This window comes from Chenopodium album, chromosome 11 (genome assembly GCF_948465745.1).
Source record: "Chenopodium album chromosome 11, dcCheAlbu1.1, whole genome shotgun sequence".
In the NCBI taxonomy this organism is placed as follows: Eukaryota; Viridiplantae; Streptophyta; class Magnoliopsida; order Caryophyllales; family Amaranthaceae; genus Chenopodium; species Chenopodium album.
Window position 1 is genome coordinate 28,068,491 of NC_137844.1, and position 18,921 is coordinate 28,087,411.

General features: G+C 35.8%; 1 protein-coding gene across 1 annotated transcript; it reads right to left on the bottom strand.

The window, feature by feature from the left end:
- Positions 1 to 16,301: 16,301 nt before the first annotated feature.
- LOC145567508 (small ribosomal subunit protein RACK1-like) lies at positions 16,302 to 18,539 on the bottom strand. The gene is made up of 3 exons (XM_081626807.1): positions 18,049 to 18,539; positions 16,829 to 17,304; positions 16,302 to 16,595 (listed from the first exon to the last, which is right to left on the bottom strand). Exons 1-3 carry the CDS (start codon positions 18,452 to 18,454, stop codon positions 16,494 to 16,496), a joined length of 984 nt encoding a protein of 327 aa, XP_081482933.1. The 5' UTR covers positions 18,455 to 18,539; the 3' UTR covers positions 16,302 to 16,493.
- Between the last annotated feature and the right edge of the window lie 382 nt (positions 18,540 to 18,921).

Below are 18,921 nucleotides of genomic sequence, written 5' to 3' on the forward strand. Positions count from 1 at the left end.
TTAAGATTTAAGTTGGATTTCCGCTGCAATACTTTGATAAAGCCTTAACGTTTTAACACGTGGTGGTAACATGCCAATGGTTCTCCTCTATTTTTTTATTTAAATTAATTGGTTTGGAAAAGGGAGAATTATTGGGGTGTTACAGCAATTAACTGATTTTAGATGTCTTGTCTAAAACAATGACTCTTAAACTAATGGTGAATTATTTGTCCTGTTCATCTTAGCGATTAACTTGCATAAAAACCTTATGAGATTTATTACCCTCATACATTTAAAATATACTAATTCTTTGTTTCTAACTTCTATTTGTGTTTGAAATGCACAGTGAAAAATATATTGTTCAAACTTTAAAGTTAATTATATTAAGCTTTATTTGTTCTACAAACTACAAAAAACACTATGAAGCTGATGGCCCTTTTTCTAGTTGATTTAATTAAAAGCAAAGGTGCACTATAAAATAAATGGGTGATGAGTGACATTTTATGTCACTCCTACGATAGTGTTTATGCCTTGTTTTAGCTTGTCTTAGGGTGTTCTGCAGTTGTTTTGTTCAAATAATGCGTGCATACATGTCTCGATGTATTTTTAATGAAATCGCGTATATCGTTGAATGCTTGCCTTCATTGCGTGTTTGCACCGTTCCCTATACCTTATTGCTTCCCTTGGTGTTTGTGCTTAGGTATTTGAAGTCTTGGATTGCAAAGAAGAATCCAAGGAAGCATGAGAGAAGAATCGAAGAAAGCAAGGTGCAAGGGCGCGAATAATGTGCGGGCGCGCAGCACTGTGAGAACCTGCGCAGGAATGCTTCAAGAACAGAACACAAACAGAAGGTTTTGTGCGCCTTGTGCGCGCTTTGTGTGCGGGCGCGCGCCTTTGATATGTGCGGGCGCGCAGCCCTGGGAGAACCCGCACAAGACAGCAGCAGAAGCAGAGCCAAAACAGGGAGTTGTGTGCGCCCTGTGCGCGCTTTGTGTGCGGGCGCACACTCTTCAAGCGCGAGCGCGCAGAATGCTGGGAGAAGGCGCGCATTCATGGGTCTAATTCCCCGTACCCACAGATCTACGGGCGCACAAGATCTGCGAGGGCGCACGCACAACATCTGCGCGGGCGCACAGATCCTTGCGCGGGCGCACGGCGGGTCCTGTTCAGCGTTTTTGCAAGATTCTTTATATATTGCGGGGCTTGTTTTGTACGAAAAAAAGGAGAACTTCATTCTTTTAGATTTTTTTTCCCTAGTTTTTAGGAGAGCTTCTCTCTCTAGGTTTAGCTTAGGATTAGAGTAGTTTAGAGAGAGAAAGTGAGGGTTTCACCATTGTTGAGCTTGGATTTTGAAGAAGAAGATTGATCATCTTGTTTGTAGACTTTCATCTTCAATCAATGAGAATCTCTAACTCTCTCTCCTCTATTTTATTTGCTTTCTCTTGACTATTGTTTTTGTTGTTGGCATTGCTTGTTAATCATGTTGATTCTTGATTATTTGTTGATTAATCTTGTTGTTATCATGATTAGTGAGTAATTTCCCCATTAAGGGGATGGTTGTGGTGTAGTTGGATCTTGAGCATGTTCTAGGTTAGAATTGATTTATTTGTGATTAAAGTCTTTACATGTTTGATATTCTTTAATCTTCTTGCAAGTGCACATTGTTGGTTGATTAAAGGTGAATCTTTGCTAACAAGGAACGGAAGTTGACTTAGCTAAAGTTCATTATTATCGATTGTTATTTAATAGTACCTCCTAGTATATGGTTCTAATGTGGAAGCATAGAGGCTATGTTAGGAGAACCCAATTGACCCCGAAAGGCGGCTAGATTGGATCCTTTATTTCGATATTTGAGCATGTTTAGTTCATAATTAATTCAATTTCTATGCCTTTGTTTATGTTCAAGTGAATGCTATTCCTAAACCATTTCCCTTAATGTTTTATTTCTTGTTTTAGCATATTTAGACTTTAGTTTATTTATCTCCTATTCCGGACTAGCTTAATTGTCGATAACATTTGGTGGTGTTTATCCGTTCTCTGTGGTTCGACCCCTATGCTTGCCTTATACTCGTATTAGGTTTGTTTAGGTTGTATAAATTGTATTTGATCTAGGGATAGACAATTGACGACGCGTTTATTCCCTTGTCAATGGGCTACATGTATCATGGTTGTGATGACTTGCTTTTGTTACATAATTTGAACAGACAATACCCTTTATCTGATCACCTTTCCATGTTTTCATTGGATCGAACTATTAGTGTGTAGTTAATCATGTATACGGTTTGTCCTTGTCTAATATAACAAATGATAAGAGTGATAAAACAGAAAGTATAACTGCAAGGCTGCTATTTGATAGTAAAACAAAGATATGCAAAGTATGAGCAACAACTAAACTTTCTTCATTTGAGTATCCTCAATCATTAGTGTATTAAAGGTCAAGGATATGTACCAAAAGATGTGATTTAAGTAGGAGCTCAATTTTAGAGCTCCTACCCTGCAAGTCTTGTGCCAATTATCTTGTTTTTTATTCGTGGCATGGCATGGTATACCATATTTATTAAATTTTGGCTTTGGTGACAATTAGCTATTTAGCTTCAAATGTATCTTGTTGCTTCCATTATTGAATAATCATTCTTAGCTTTTATACATTGCTAACTGTAGGGAATATTTCAAGCATTATGATCCCAAACTTGAACCCCACTGTGATCATACACTAAAGTACGGTGGCGTTCCAAAGGGAAAGAAAAAGAGCAAAAAGAGTCGCCAACAAGTTTTAGGAACTTGTAAACCCAAAAGACAATCCAAAGGACCGTCAACTACTCCATAAGGTCTTGAACCAAACAGGGTCCGGGGATGAGGGTACGAATCCAATCTACAAAAGAAAGGACCCGCCCTATAAAATAGGCCTCTACTTTGTTCTGCTCGTATTCATGCGCGCTTTTCGAATAACATACAAACATTATATTAAACCTACCCTGTTTATCTATGTTGGTTGAAATTAATGCACAAATAAACTATTATTGGCGATCACTTGAGTTAAAATCACATTAGCCTAAACCAAATTAATAATTATCTTATTAAGCGTGATTTCAAGTACAAATTCCCTTTAACAATCATAAAAGGTGTGATCAAGCAATAACAATATGAAATATAATCAAGCAACATAAGTAACAAGGCAATAAATAATAATAACGATGATAATAGCATAATAAGGCATAATAAAGCTTGATAATAATAGCAAGATCCTAGGCATGATACTAACAAGGTTAATAACAACTCCTAGCATGTCACTAAACAATAAAGATCAAAGCTTTAAACCTAACATGGTACTAACATGATAACATAATATTAGAAATAATAAGCGGCAACCTAAACATGATACTAGAAAGCATTAAAAACATCCTAACATGATACTAGGAATTAAACATTAATAAACATGCTTTCTACATTGAAAGAGAGTAATAAGATTACATACTTTGAAGCCTCGTACCTCTTTCTAATAACAAAATACACAAGTTAGTAAACTTCAATGAAAATAATAAAGAATAATTAAAGAATCAAATTGAAATCAAGTTAAATAAAGTTTAGACTAGTTTTGGACCAAACCCTTAGAAATTATCAAACCTTGCACGTCTAGGGCGAAGGCAACTTCGAACTTGGCTAAGAGACTCTAAGTCTTGTGAATGCGGAATATTGTATGTAAAAAGGCTAGTTTAGAAATAGAGAGAAAGAATAAGCTATATTGCTTAAAGGGAGAATAGAGAGAATTAATAGTGAGAATTGATGAGAGATCATGAGAGATGATGAATAAAAACGGAGGTTTGAGACCCTATTTATAAGGAAAAAGTCCGGAAAATCATAGAATTTGATAAGGAATAAAACTACACGCTGTCGCTAACAAACCGACCTTCTCGCCAGAAATTTATCCTGTCGCCAGGCGACAGAGTCTGTCGCGAGGCGACAAACCTGTCGTTTGGCGACAGAGACAGTTTTTGCGGATTTTGTTTTTATCATATCTTTTGATCTAGAAGTCTAAATAAGTCATATAATATGTCGTTGGAAAGCTCTTGAAGTCTACTTTCTAATGCAATTAGAATCAGATTAAAATATTTTGTAGATAAAAAGATATAGCCGAAATAGTGAAAGGGTGTCAGTTTTGGATAGAGTTTCGTATATCTTTAATATCTTTTTCGTTATAGCTCGGATTTAATATTATAATATATCATTAGAAAGATAATTTCAAGATCTATCCAACCATATAAAATTTGGATAAAATATATGAGGCACGAAAATAATATCTGACTATCTTTGAACATGTTTAAATTCGAATAGAATTAGGAAAGTTTTAAAAAAGGAAAGTTTATATTCAAATCAAATTCCATAATCTTATCTTTTCAAAAAAGGATAATTAAGATATTTTAGAAACTTATAGAAGATTCTAATCAATCCTAATTAGTTTAGGAATAGGATTAAACCTTTGGACCCTCCTCATGATCATTGGGTCGTAGGTAAAATCCGGTTTGGGCCCAGTTTAGTATTTTGGCCCTAACTTCCTCATTATTCATCGGAATTGGGCTTATAATATATCGTTGGAAAGGTCTTTTAAATCCCCATCCAATTACACCATTATTGGACTCTTATCATAGAACAAACTAAACTGGATTGGACGTTTTCATAAAATGGAGTGGGTTTTCGAAAACAGAAAGAAGGATTTTAATAAAAACTAACCGCAACACTTGACTTTTCACACTTTCACCTTATTCGATTATGGTTCAATGTGATAGGCATTCCTCACTGGGTTTGGTTTTGGGGAGACACAATTTGGTGTCTACAGAAGCCCCCACTTTGACTGAGTTTGGAGAAACTTATGTTTCGAAAACGAAAGTCAAAGTAGCGATAGGGACGGAGAATGATTCAAAACGTTCTGCGATCCCAAATCATTCTTATAACGCCGATACCTGCAAAATAATCATTAGTTAAACAGATAAAAGAGTTAAGAAACGCGTATCTTGCACCGTCGAGCACACGTCTCTGAAAGTAGCCATTTGTTGTTGCTTCATTTGTTGTTTGTGACAACCTCCACAGTATCTTGTGAACGCCATCATTGAAGATAACCATATGTCGTCGTCCTCAATATTCTTCGTGACAATCCTCCACAGTATTTCGGGAACATCGTCGAAAATAACTGTATGTCGTCATCTTCAGGGTTGTGGCCGTACGTCGCCACGGCAGTGCATCGCCGCTATAGACAATCTCTTCTTTACCTTGAGGGACCGTCGAAGGTGACCTTGCTTCGCCATCTTCAAAATTTGTGACAACTCTCCACATCCTAGGGAACGCTGTCTATCATTGCTGCTACATCTCGAGCTTTTCCTTGAATCATGGTGACAACCTTCCCAATCATAGCGAATGTCGTCGAAGACCGCCTCATCACGAACCGCTCTTCTCAAATATAGGTGACAACTTCCACAATCTTAGCGGACATTGTCGAAAATTTCTCATCTCGTGCTATCTTCTCAAATCAAGGTGACAACTTCCACAATCTTAGTGAATGTTGTCGAAGATCGCCCATCTCGTGCTATCTTCTCAAATCTAGCGATAACCTTCACAATCTTAGCGAAAGCTATCAAAGACCGCTTCATCTTGAATCATTCTTCTCAAATCTAATAATAACCTCCCCAATCATAGTGAAAGCTATTGAAGGTCGCTTCATCTTGAACCGTCCTTCTCAAATCCAAGCAATAGACTCTTTTTAATCTTAAAGCCCCCTGTTGAAGGCTTCGTCATCTCGAATCTTCAAATCTTCTTCCATCCTAGGAAATCGTCGTGAACCGTTACTTTGGTGCTTGCGATGAGCCAATACTTAGGCGCTTTAAGCTAAGTGAGACGATCTTTTGTCAGGTCGATCACTTATTGTTGTTGTAATCGAGCCGACTACTTAATCTTGTCAAATTGCTTATAGGGGCTAACTGGCGTACCAAGGAACCAAAATTGCTGAGCCAGGTCTATATGACCACATCATGAAGCCACGTGACCTGTCGCTGCACCAGCGCAAGCCAAAAGTGCCTGTCGCCGCGATATCGCTCCGAACTTTCAATTTGGTCGTTTCCTTACAACCAAATCTGCTCAAATCTTTTGCAAATTAAGGCTCTTCATCTCCATATAATTTTGCTCAAACTTCTCTCATCTTGGAAAAGTTTCTTACATCTATATTCGCGATTTTTCGAAAAAATCCGGGAATATTCTTGCTCGCTGGAATGTAGCTGCATTTATATTTTGGACTATAGGACTTTGCTCATCTTTTATTATCTTAGGGTTGACCTAAGGCTTAGTGTTGCTTGACTCATTGATTTGACATGACTTAACTCAAATCGTTTGACACATGTGTTAGCTAGACTCCACTCGATGTGATATGACACGATATGACTCAATGTACATGACTCATGTGTAAAGTGCGACTTGAAAATGCAAAAAAACAAAAATATTCCGTCATTTTTGTGGAGGGTACCGACTTTCTCCCGAAAAAGAAAGACGCGAAAAAGAATCGAAGTGTACTGTTTGATGGTGCATGTTGAATGAGCTTGATCAAGTATATGCATTTGATACTATCCCTCAAGGTGCAAGGAGTAATTCCTCCTAAACTATCTTAGTTGACTCGATTATGAAAGTATTTAGGTAACTTAGGCACGGAGGCTAAGCACTTCATACTTTGATACAATGATGATTATAAGTGATGAGTGATGTGTGATATGACAAAGCATGCTTCAACATTATGTTAAGATTTCATGACAAAGGGTTCCTAATTGGGAGTCTATTTGGTCATGTATCTGTGATGTGTGTGAAAGTGACACTAAAGTTAAGCTGCAAAGGCTAAGTGTATGGAAAAGTATTATTTGATAAGAGTCAAATGATGATGACTCTTAGGCTAGGTAGGCTAATGATGTAAGGATCAAGCCCCCAAGTCTAGCTCTAAGTAAATAGGGATGAGCATTGGAAATCCCTTGATATGATCATGGTGTAAGTGTGTGAATGTGAAAATGAATGCATTTTTATTATGGCCGCACCTCAATGTGAGGTTGCCTACGTATCCGTTAGGAATCAAGCCAAACGTAGCTCTAGCCGAACCTCGCACAAGTGTGTGTATACCTCAAAAAGGTCTTTTTTAAGGATTGTAACGTGGTTAGGCTAAAGGTTAGAGAAGAAGGGGATAAAGGCTCAAGACCCTAGATAAGCCCCTAAGGTGTGCAACCTTGCTTTTGAATATTTGTATTTTTTATGCTTGAGTTTTCTCATTTTTGAGCTTTTTTTCTTTTTTTATTTGCTCTTCTATTTTGCTTTTGCATTTTTCATATTCGCATTTTTTTTTATAAGTGTGGGCAATCTCGATCATGCGGTCTATCACTCACTTGGCATTCATGTTTCTCAGGCACGGTACCGAGCACTCGATAAGAAACGCAATCTGAGACATGTTCTTATCAAAGATATTTTTATATCCAAGACATTGGAACACTTTCCCTTTTGTACACTTTTATTCATTTTTGCTTATTTTTATTTTATTTTTTTGAGATCACTCAAGCTTTCATATTTGGAACTTGCATAAGTTACACACCATCCCATCCCAAGGTTAGTAGATGTGGGTTGAAAAAATGAAAGGTCTATCGTTAGACGAGGCTCAAAGTGGTTTATCAAGAAAAGGATTATATATTTGAAGGGTGAAGATGATATGACATGGCTACAAGGGGTGCCTCAAATCATTGGTATACCTTGTGCTTAATTCGGCGTTTTTTTTTTTTTTTTTTTTTAATAATGCAATGATCATATGCAATAAATTAAAATGCTCATTTTATTAAAGGGGAGCAAAATAAAAAAAAACCTATGTAATAAATCTAAGGTAGACAAAGGGTGCCTATGCTAGATTTATTGGGGAAAGGTTTGAAAAAAGCATGAAATCTTAGTGAGAATCTTGCCTTGTGTTTTGTCTCATCATTACTCCTTTTTTATTATTATTATTTTCAATCACATGACTCGAACTCGATTCAACATGCATAGATGGGAAGAGATCATGAAAGAATGAAGGGAATGATATGTGTGGAGAAAGTATGTGGAGAGTGGAAAGATGATGTGGATGGAGAAATATTGAAGAATAAGGAATAGAATGAACCCCCCAATTCAAATGACGGAAAAACGACTCATGCATGAACCTAAGACATGGTCATGGTGACATATACAAAGTGTGTGCTAAGACTAGTGAGTGTAGGTGAAATGTTAAGACTTGTGTCATGACCATGTGGCTAGACTATGTGACTAGACTTAAGCAAAGACTAAATTAAGACTTCACGTATGTGCATTAAACTGGACAGGCTGTGGTATTTTAGTCATAACTTTTAATCTGTGACTCTGATTGGGACGAAACCAACGCCTAATTAAAAATAAAACTCGGGGCTACAGATCTATAGGTTATACGACTCATGGTTCTTCCTAGAACTTCGGCTATGACCAAAACAAGTTGACGCATGTGCAGTATACGGGAATAAAAATCCGGGTTGACTTAAAGGAACTATGACTCGATTTTAGGCTTATTTATTAGTTCAAATTAATTAATTAATTAATTAAACAAAGTCTTTTAGTCATTGGTTAGTTTATTTAGATTTAACCACAAGTCAAACAAACGGTTAACACATATATAATATATACAAGCAAGGGTGCACAAGTAGTTCACATAGTCACAATATGATGCAATGAGTTTGCAACCTAACCATGGCTCTAGTTCTCTAAAGTTCAAGGATATGGGTTAAGTCAAAAAGGTCCATGGTTATGAATCCATATGCATTGCACACAAGCCTACCGTGAGGGTTGGAGCGAATGGACAGGATTCCGCGAGTTCGTGATGAAATCAAACTCGACTCCATGGTTTGGTGGATTCACAAACTTTGCACGTACCCAAATTTGAACTTTGCACATGTTAGTGGGATATTCCATTGGGCAGGTGAAGCAGGAACCCCCAGAGGGTTATATCCATATGTAGAACACATATGGGTTCAGAAAAGTGAGAAAAGGACTCAATCAATAAGTAAAATCAAGCCAACAATGCTAGAAATGGTCAAAGCAAGAAGGCAGACCCCTGGCTCGGTATTGGAAGAACTTGGCGCCAGACTACAGGGACTGTCGCCGCAAAAAAGCCTCTGTCGCCAGGCGACAGAAACTTTTTACGGGCGACAAGCCCTGTTTTCTAGACGCTAGTTCCTACATGCCTTGGCAAGATTCTGTGTTCTTCGAATTTTTCAGATTTCGCATCATTTTTTCGATTCTAGTCATGAAAGATATTTCTCAAATTTCCTACGTGTAAAATTCCTATGGATTGACTCATGGGGTGCTCCCATGAGAACCTTTTAATGCATATGACAATAATGTTAATCAAATCACGCACATGAAATACTTAGAATTTTTCGAGTCTCATCCGCTCATTCTAAATAATTGCCAAAATTAAATAAATTTCAGGAATATAAATAGAAATCCTCCCTAGTGGAGTCGCCAAAAACTGTAGGGAATATTTCAAGCATTATGATCCCAAACTTGAACCCCACTGTGATCATACACTAAAGTACGGTGGCGTTCCAAAGGGAAAGAAAAAGAGCAAAAAGAGTCGCCAACAAGTTTTAGGAACTTGTAAACCCAAAAGACAATCCAAAGGACCGTCAACTACTCCATAAGGTCTTGAACCAAACAGGGTCCGGGGATGAGGGTACGAATCCAATCTACAAAAGAAAGGACCCGCCCTATAAAATAGGCCTCTACTTTGTTCTGCTCGTATTCATGCGCGCTTTTCGAATAACATACAAACATTATATTAAACCTACCCTGTTTATCTATGTTGGTTGAAATTAATGCACAAATAAACTATTATTGGCGATCACTTGAGTTAAAATCACATTAGCCTAAACCAAATTAATAATTATCTTATTAAGCGTGATTTCAAGTACAAATTCCCTTTAACAATCATAAAAGGTGTGATCAAGCAATAACAATATGAAATATAATCAAGCAACATAAGTAACAAGGCAATAAATAATAATAACGATGATAATAGCATAATAAGGCATAATAAAGCTTGATAATAATAGCAAGATCCTAGGCATGATACTAACAAGGTTAATAACAACTCCTAGCATGTCACTAAACAATAAAGATCAAAGCTTTAAACCTAACATGGTACTAACATGATAACATAATATTAGAAATAATAAGCGGCAACCTAAACATGATACTAGAAAGCATTAAAAACATCCTAACATGATACTAGGAATTAAACATTAATAAACATGCTTTCTACATTGAAAGAGAGTAATAAGATTACATACTTTGAAGTCTCGTACCTCTTTCTAATAACAAAATACACAAGTTAGTAAACTTCAATGAAAATAATAAAGAATAATTAAAGAATCAAATTGAAATCAAGTTAAATAAAGTTTAGACTAGTTTTGGACCAAACCCTTAGAAATTATCAAACCTTGCACGTCTAGGGCGAAGGCAACTTCGAACTTGGCTAAGAGACTCTAAGTCTTGTGAATGCGGAATATTGTATGTAAAAAGGCTAGTTTAGAAATAGAGAGAAAGAATAAGCTATATTGCTTAAAGGGAGAATAGAGAGAATTAATAGTGAGAATTGATGAGAGATCATGAGAGATGATGAATAAAAACGGAGGTTTGAGACCCTATTTATAAGGAAAAAGTCCGGAAAATCATAGAATTTGATAAGGAATAAAACTACACGCTGTCGCTAACAAACCGACCTTCTCGCCAGAAATTTATCCTGTCGCCAGGCGACAGAGTCTGTCGCGAGGCGACAAACCTGTCGTTTGGCGACAGAGACAGTTTTTGCGGATTTTGTTTTTATCATATCTTTTGATCTAGAAGTCCAAATAAGTCATATAATATGTCGTTGGAAAGCTCTTGAAGTCTACTTTCTAATGCAATTAGAATCAGATTAAAATATTTTGTAGATAAAAAGATATAGCCGAAATAGTGAAAGGGTGTCAGTTTTGGATAGAGTTTCGTATATCTTTAATATCTTTTTCGTTATAGCTCGGATTTAATATTATAATATATCATTAGAAAGATAATTTCAAGATCTATCCAACCATATAAAATTTGGATAAAATATATGAGGCACGAAAATAATATCTGACTATCTTTGAACATGTTTAAATTCGAATAGAATTAGGAAAGTTTTAAAAAAGGAAAGTTTATATTCAAATCAAATTCCATAATCTTATCTTTTCAAAAAAGGATAATTAAGATATTTTAGAAACTTATAGAAGATTCTAATCAATCCTAATTAGTTTAGGAATAGGATTAAACCTTTGGACCCTCCTCATGATCATTGGGTCGTAGGTAAAATCCGGTTTGGGCCCAGTTTAGTATTTTGGCCCTAACTTCCTCATTATTCATCGGAATTGGGCTTATAATATATCGTTGGAAAGGTCTTTTAAATCCCCATCCAATTACACCATTATTGGACCCTTATCATGGACCAAACTAAACTGGATTGGACGTTTTCATATAATGGAGTGGGTTTTCGAAAACAGAAAGAAGGATTTTAATAAAAACTAACCGCAACACTTGACTTTTCACACTTTCACCTTATTCGATTATGGTTCGACGTGACAGGCATTCATCACTGGGTTTGGTTTTGGGGAGACACAATTTGGTGTCTACACTAACAATATTCATGATTGAGTTTCTTTGTTTACAATTGATCTTGATTTAAAATTCTATAATGTTGGCTTAGATTTTAGTACAGAACAGCAACTATTGGTATTGGATTAGGAGCAGCTATAAACTGTGTATCTAGAATCGGCATGCAATAGATCCACTATTACGAGATAGATTATTGTTTTACACCTGATATCATCCTGGCTTGTCTCATTGATTTCTAATAATTAGGTAGCGTTGATTTTTGAAACTTTAATCTCCAATATTGGTTATCAAATAGAGTAGTCTTCCTTTTATTTAGTCTGAAGTGTCCAATACTATGTAATTTCTTGACGTGATTGTGGGTGCTATTATTAGATTTTGGTGAATATTTATATGAAAGGCTAATTTAATCGTTTTTTTCGTCTTATATGAGAAGATTGTTGTTCTTCACTCAAATTTCGTCTCATGTTAATGATTCTTTATATCATATATAGTAGAAGAAATGGTATAGCTATCATTCGAGTTAAATTTTTTTTTGTGGATCTATATGAACTAAAGTTTAATGGCTAACCTGTTAATTTTTTTTCTCTCTCTGGATTGCAGGTCTTTGCATTTTGTATCTTTCCTTTATGTGTCCAGAAGTTGTACCCACAATCATAAAATTAGCAGTGCAAGATAACAAGGATGGAAGAAAGATATTTTTAAGCTATGTAAAGATAAACTATTGGTGCCTCAAATTTGTTCCACTACTAGTCACGAATTAAGCGCAAGCTGGAATTATATACGTTGTAATAGAAAACTCATTACTGTATGAGATATTGTACATATACTATAATATATTTAAATATGTGCAATAAAAATTTTTGGCATAATTTTAAGTTGTTGTATATTAATATTTTGGTAATACTAGTGTACTAATATAATTTTGTAGTGAATGAAATGTTTATATGGGTAAATGTATTGTATATATATATTTTAATGAAAATGGACAAGAAAAGCGTCCGTAACTAATAAAAATATAGATAGAAAAAAGCATCACGAAAATATTAGACATCAAATAAACAAAACTCTGGACATTGAAAAGCGTTCCAATTTTAAGATTCTAGGCAACTAAAAGCGCCGCTAAAATAAAGAAAGTGCGCCAATTCTCAAAATTTTCGACGCTTTGTATAAAAATCTGGACAAAATATAGGGTTGAGATTCACGACGCTTTTTTATGACGCCTAAATTTCTCGACTCACTTATTCTCGACACTCTTTTAAAGCGTCGAGAAAGAAATTTTCGACGCTTTTTAGCATCGAAAATAGGCTTTAAAAGCGTCCATAAAACACGGATTTTCTAGTAGTGATTGATCACCTTATTTACAATGTGTTACTTCTAGGGGTGTCAATTTGAGTAAACTATTTGGTTTCGGGTTGGGTTAATTGATTTCGGAGTATGACGGATAGATTTATAACGGGTTGAAATAATTAGTGGGTCAGTTTAGGACGATTTAGAAAATGTGGATTTTTTTTATTGCAGTTTCTATTCGGGTTGGATCCGAATCAGACGGGTTATAATCGGTTCGTATCATAAGCAGTTTGGGTTGAATTGGCTGAGTTTGAAACGGGTTTAAACAATTTAAAGTAGGTTTCAGTTCAAAACAATTCGGATCATATTCGGCTTGGGTTGTAATCGGTTCGGGTCATAATTAGTTTGGGTTGGACTAGGTCGGTTTGAAAACATATTTCGGTTCAAAACAGATAGGCGAAATCGGTACGACTTGGGTAGTAATCGGTTTGGGTCACAATCAGTTTGGGTTGGACTGGTCGGTTTGAAAACATATTTTGGTTCAAAACAGATAGGGTGAAATCGGTACAGGTCATAATCGGTTTGGGTTAAACTGAATCGGTTTGAAAACAGGTTTATCGAGTTCAAATCATATTGAGTTCGAAATCGGGTCAGATCATTATCAAGTCATGTTAACCAGATGATGGTTAGGATCAAATAATCATTATATAATCAAGTTTAGTCCTAAATAAATTAGGTTAATCGAGTAGTGGGTTGAAACGAGTCGGGTCATAAATATATTGGGTCATGGGTTGCAAACGACTCGTTCTCAACAGGTTAAGGGTTATAAACACAATGGGTTACAGATTGTAAATGATTTAGCCTCAACTGATTATGGATTGTAAATGGTTTGGTCACAACGAGTAACGGTTAAGAACGATTCACGTTTTATGAAGTTTCGCTGAGTTTAAACGATTTCGGTTAAGAATGGGTCCAATTACTATCGGGTTTTGATGTAATCGTTTAGGGTTGTATTTGGTTTTGGGTTGTAATGGTTTGGCTTGATTGCGGGTTGGATCATTAACGGTTTGCACAAATTCGGCTTAGTTCACTTTCGGTTTGGGAAAAATTGGGTCGGGTTAGTTTTATAAAGACAGGTTTTTTAAGTTGTTCGATTCCCTTTTGATTTAGTTCGGAACAATCGGATTTAACAATTTGGGTTAGAAATTAACCGCTCTAGTTACTCCTTCTATATTATAATAAGTGTTTAATTTTTCTAGGCACATATATCGATGTAATTTTTTAATCAATTATATATTTAATTATCAATACCTATAAATTGTAACAATTGAAAATCAATAATCTATTCGTTGTGGCGATTCCAACAAAGTAGCCACAAGTCTATATTTTTTCTTATATAATCACAAACATAAATCAAACTAGCTCAAGTAAATAATGTAAAAATGTAATGGAACACTTAGGCTCCATTTGGTTTGATGAAAATTATGTTTTCATGGAAAATGATTATCCCATTATTTTCCATTTTCTTGTTTGATTAGTAAAAGGGTGGAAAATAATTTTTCCAATAGTGCATGGAAAATTATATCCATAGTGATGGAAAACATTTTCCTTTTCAAAACGCGGGAAGCCAAATTTTCATCCCTTCTCCTTATCTTCTTTTTACTTTCCTCTCATCCATCCCCCACATTTACACTCATATTTTAATCTCTCTTTAACTGTTTTTGTAAGAACCAAACATTGAAAAACTATCTTATAAGTGTGATTTTCCTTGAAAATATTTTCCATAAAAACAAATTTTTCATTAAACATCAATTTGAACAGGGCCTTGTTAAAAAAAAAAAAAAAAAAAAAAAAAAAAAGTGCTTTTTTATTTTTCCCTTCACTTCTTGTCATTGAAATTTTTAAAGTGTGTATATTCGTGTTTTTTATTTATTATGGTTTTTGTTCTCATGTTTGATGTGATCTCTGTCATTTGATTGGCAACACTGTGTTCAACTTTGGGTTTTAAATTTTAATCTGAAATTGCTTGATCATGTATTATTCCGTAAAAAGTTTTAAAATTACTTCTCCTGGGCTCCTGGCCCCTAATATTTAGTCGATATGGAATACGATATATATTTTCTTTTATTAAAATGTCTTTTTTCACTTTTGCCAACACATAAATTCAATAAACAATATATCTGATATTTTTTGTCAAAAAAAAAAAAAAAAAAAAAATATGTCTGATTTTCAATAAAATCATATAAACTTGATATTTTATAAGTATTACTATATACATTGAGAGGGTTTCAAACTATTAACTCATGACTTAAAAAGTTAAAATCACAAATATATTCACCACCCTCTTTATTCGCTTTTTTTTTTTTTTTTTTTTTATAAACACCCACTATTACCACCTTCTCTCTTAATTTATCCATTTTTTTCTCTAGTCACTCATCGATTTACACTCCTTTGTTTTAGTTCTTGTGGCCTGCGAACGATTATTGTTACAAAGTAACCGCATTATAAACAGGGATAGTAGTGTTTAGCCTCTTTGACACACATGGTAGGAATAAAAGAGTGCTCCGAATTGGGCCGGATTGGACATTATTGTATCGATCCATTCGATGGTGATACTATTTGAGTTATGCTTATTTGTTTAGGGAGCTTTAGCGTTTTTGTTCAAGCTAGCTCTCGCAATTGCAGTATTATAGCAATGTAAGCAAACCCATAGTATTGCCAGTTGAGAGGTTTTGAAACTTGAAACTTATATTGATGCTGCTAGAGTCTCCAAACCTATCAAACAGATTCCGCATGACCAATGGTTAACAGCGAGAATTGGGGTATCAGACTTCCAAATATACACTGCTTCATCGAATGAAAGCCTACAAATTCTTACGACTCCTCTAGTCTAGTAATGAACTACAATGAACTTGCACCAAACTTACAATTAAATTCAACTGGTTACAGCGTTAAGTAAGCCAAAAAAAAATATCATTACCACATCAAAAGCTGAACTGTGAAGGACAGCAAAAGACCATAATCTAATGCATTTATAGAACATGACCTGTCAAGAGTTCTTTAGAACAAACAAAAGCTCTCCATAGTTTACCCAACAGAATAGTACAAGTACGAATTTTACTATCAAATCAAACTATCCAACAAACCTTTTTCCTCATTGAACAAAACATGCCATAAGCTTTTTACCTAAACTTCATTTACGGGACTAATCATGCACTTTTGAGTATAAAAATCGTACAAGGCATTTTATCAGGCACAGTTTTAATAATCACTGGTCAAGCAAATTTAAGCAAGTGACGAGTTGAAATTCAAACTGCTGTAACATCCAAAATCAGATATGAAAGTAAATAGCATGATTTAAGTTTAAATATCAACCTCTTACTTAGGAATGACAATCAAAAAAGGCCTTAAAATGCCATAAACACATGTATCAAAAATCTGAAAACAAGACCCGCAGAGAGTACCCTAGATTATAGAAGAAACTACATTCGAAAAATGTCCATGCCAATTGCCACACAGAAGCCTACATTCTAGTAACGGGCGATTCCGTAAACTCTAATAACACCATCTGTGTATCCACTGAACAGTGTTTGGCCATCGGCGCTCCAGCTCAAACTAGTGCAGTAAATAACCTAGAAAAACAAAAATGAGTTAGCTTATGTTAAAGCTTCTATATATAAGATTGCATAAACTCCCATATAGTACCACAATTAAGAACGGAAAAGAAAAGGTTAATAAAGCTAAACCGTTGCGACAAAGAGCAAAGGTCACCATGTAGTAATATGCCCAACAGTAGCTAAAGCACAAAACAGAAACAAATTACTTCTAAACAACCTTTAAAAACAAAGCAGATGACATGACTTACCTTCTTCTTAGATGCAGTGGTGCCTGCACCCTCGACATCATGTTCGGCTTCGGTCTTAAGGTCAACCTTCAAGTCCTCAACAATACTCTTGCTCTCCAAATCCCAAATCTTAATACCACCCTCAGTAGCAGCACAGAGCCAATACCTGTTAGGGCTAAAGCAAAGGGCATGGATAATAGTACCAGCATCAAGAGAGTATAGCCTCTTGCCCTCGGCCAAATCCCACAACAAAATGGTACTGTCTTTGCCACCACTAGCGCACAAGGAACCATCAGGGGATACAGCAACAGTGTTCACATAACCACTGTGACCAGCCAAGGTTGCCCTCAACTTGCAGTTGGTCAAATTCCAAATCTTGACGGTCTTATCCCATGAGGATGAGACAATGGTTGGCTGCAAAGTATTAGGGCTGAACCTCACACAGCTAACCCAGTCTGAGTGACCATCACCATCTTGGATAGTGTACTTGCACTCACCTACATAGTTATTTAACATCGCCACAATTCATTAGGCAATTTCAAAACAGAGCAATATAAACTTAGCAAACCACATAAACAAATACCGACCATTGCTCTTCCAAACAAACTGTGAAAAACGATATGTACATACACAATAACGCAATAATCGGAATAATTTGATTGATCCCAAAAACTTGAAACAATAGTCAAAACCTTAAACTGTGTAACTGGACTACTATAAACACCACAAAACAATACACAAGCAAGGTTCAATAATATATCAATCTACATTTCCACACCAAACAATGAAACTCCTGAACAAATATCGATTTCGAGTCCACTCTATCTAATATTCACATTGTATAAATCACTGAACAAAACATCAAACTTCAACAATACTTTAAAAGAAACAATGCATAAACCTAACCTAACCCAGATACATTTCCGATAAATTTGCCTGATTTACATTGCGGAAGCAATTTAAGTTAGCCAAACCAAATCGCATACAATAAAATACAGTCTCTTTCATTGCAAACCATATAATTAATACTAACCAAACACAAATTACAACAATAAGACATATTTCTAAAGCATAATACAGCAAAAGATGATAATAAAACTGTCACAATATTCTAAGAGCAAAACTCGATAACTTGAACAATATATTCCAAAACAAATTTCAAATATAAAATACCAAAATTCGACAAAATGAAGAAAAAATCTGCGAAATAAATGAAAATGAGGAGAGAGAAAATAGCATACCAAGAGTGTTCCAAAGCTTGATGGTACGATCCCTAGAAGCCGAAACAATCTGACGATTATCAATCGAGAAAGCGACGGAAAGCACATCCTTGGTGTGACCAACAAAGCGACGAGCAGTGGTACCAGCAGCAAGGTCCCAAAGACGAAGCTCACCATCCCAACTGCCAGAAAGAGCGAACTGACCATCAGAAGAAAGAACAACATCCTCAACAAAGTGAGAATGTCCAGTAAGACGGCGACTAGGAACACCATAGACCTTGTCTTCCTTAGTGATTTTCCAGAGGATGATGGATTTGTCCCTTGAAGCAGTGACAATCATGTCGCTGTTGTCGATTGGGGTTGCGATGGCGGTGACCATGTCGGTGTGAGCACGCATGGTGCCGCGGAGTTGTAGCTGCTCTCCCATGGCGGATGATGGAGGTTTTTTGGGGAAGAGGGGGGCTCTGGTTTTTGGGAGGAGAGAGAATTTGATGGAAGTGGGGAGGCCGGAATGAAGGAAAGTGTGGGTTTTATATTTAGGGTGAGAATTTGTAGCTAGGGTTTTGATTGAGTGGGTTTGGGTTGAGGTGTTTCACGGGCTTGGTTTTGTAAATTTATCGGGCTGGTGATGGTGTGTTTATGTCCATTATGTTTTAGTTGTTGAGCCTTGCACCCTCCGATTGGTATTATGTTCATTATGATTTTTTTACTAAATGTTTAAAAGTATAGGTAGGGGTGAAAGTAATAAGGTCAAAAACCGAAAATTGATCCAATCCAAACCGAATTAGAGATTTAGTTCGTTTTTTTTGGTTTTCGGTTTGGATCGGTTCCAAAAAATCAAAACCGGCTCCCAAAAACCGAAAATCAAAATCCAAACCGAAGTTTATAAGCCCA

What these genes read in the sequence shown, in the direction of transcription:
- LOC145567508 (XM_081626807.1), bottom strand. Translation starts at nt 18,454, where the DNA reads ATGGGAGAGCAGCTACAACTCCGCGGCACCATGCGTGCTCACACCGAC. An exon ending in CAAGCTTTGGAACACTCTTG is followed by an intron (nt 17,305 to 18,048) that starts GTATGCTATTTT and finishes ATAACTATGTAG; the next exon opens with GTGAGTGCAAGTACACTATC. An exon ending in CCACTGCATCTAAGAAGAAG is followed by an intron (nt 16,596 to 16,828) that starts GTAAGTCATGTC and finishes TTGTTTTTCTAG; the next exon opens with GTTATTTACTGCACTAGTTT.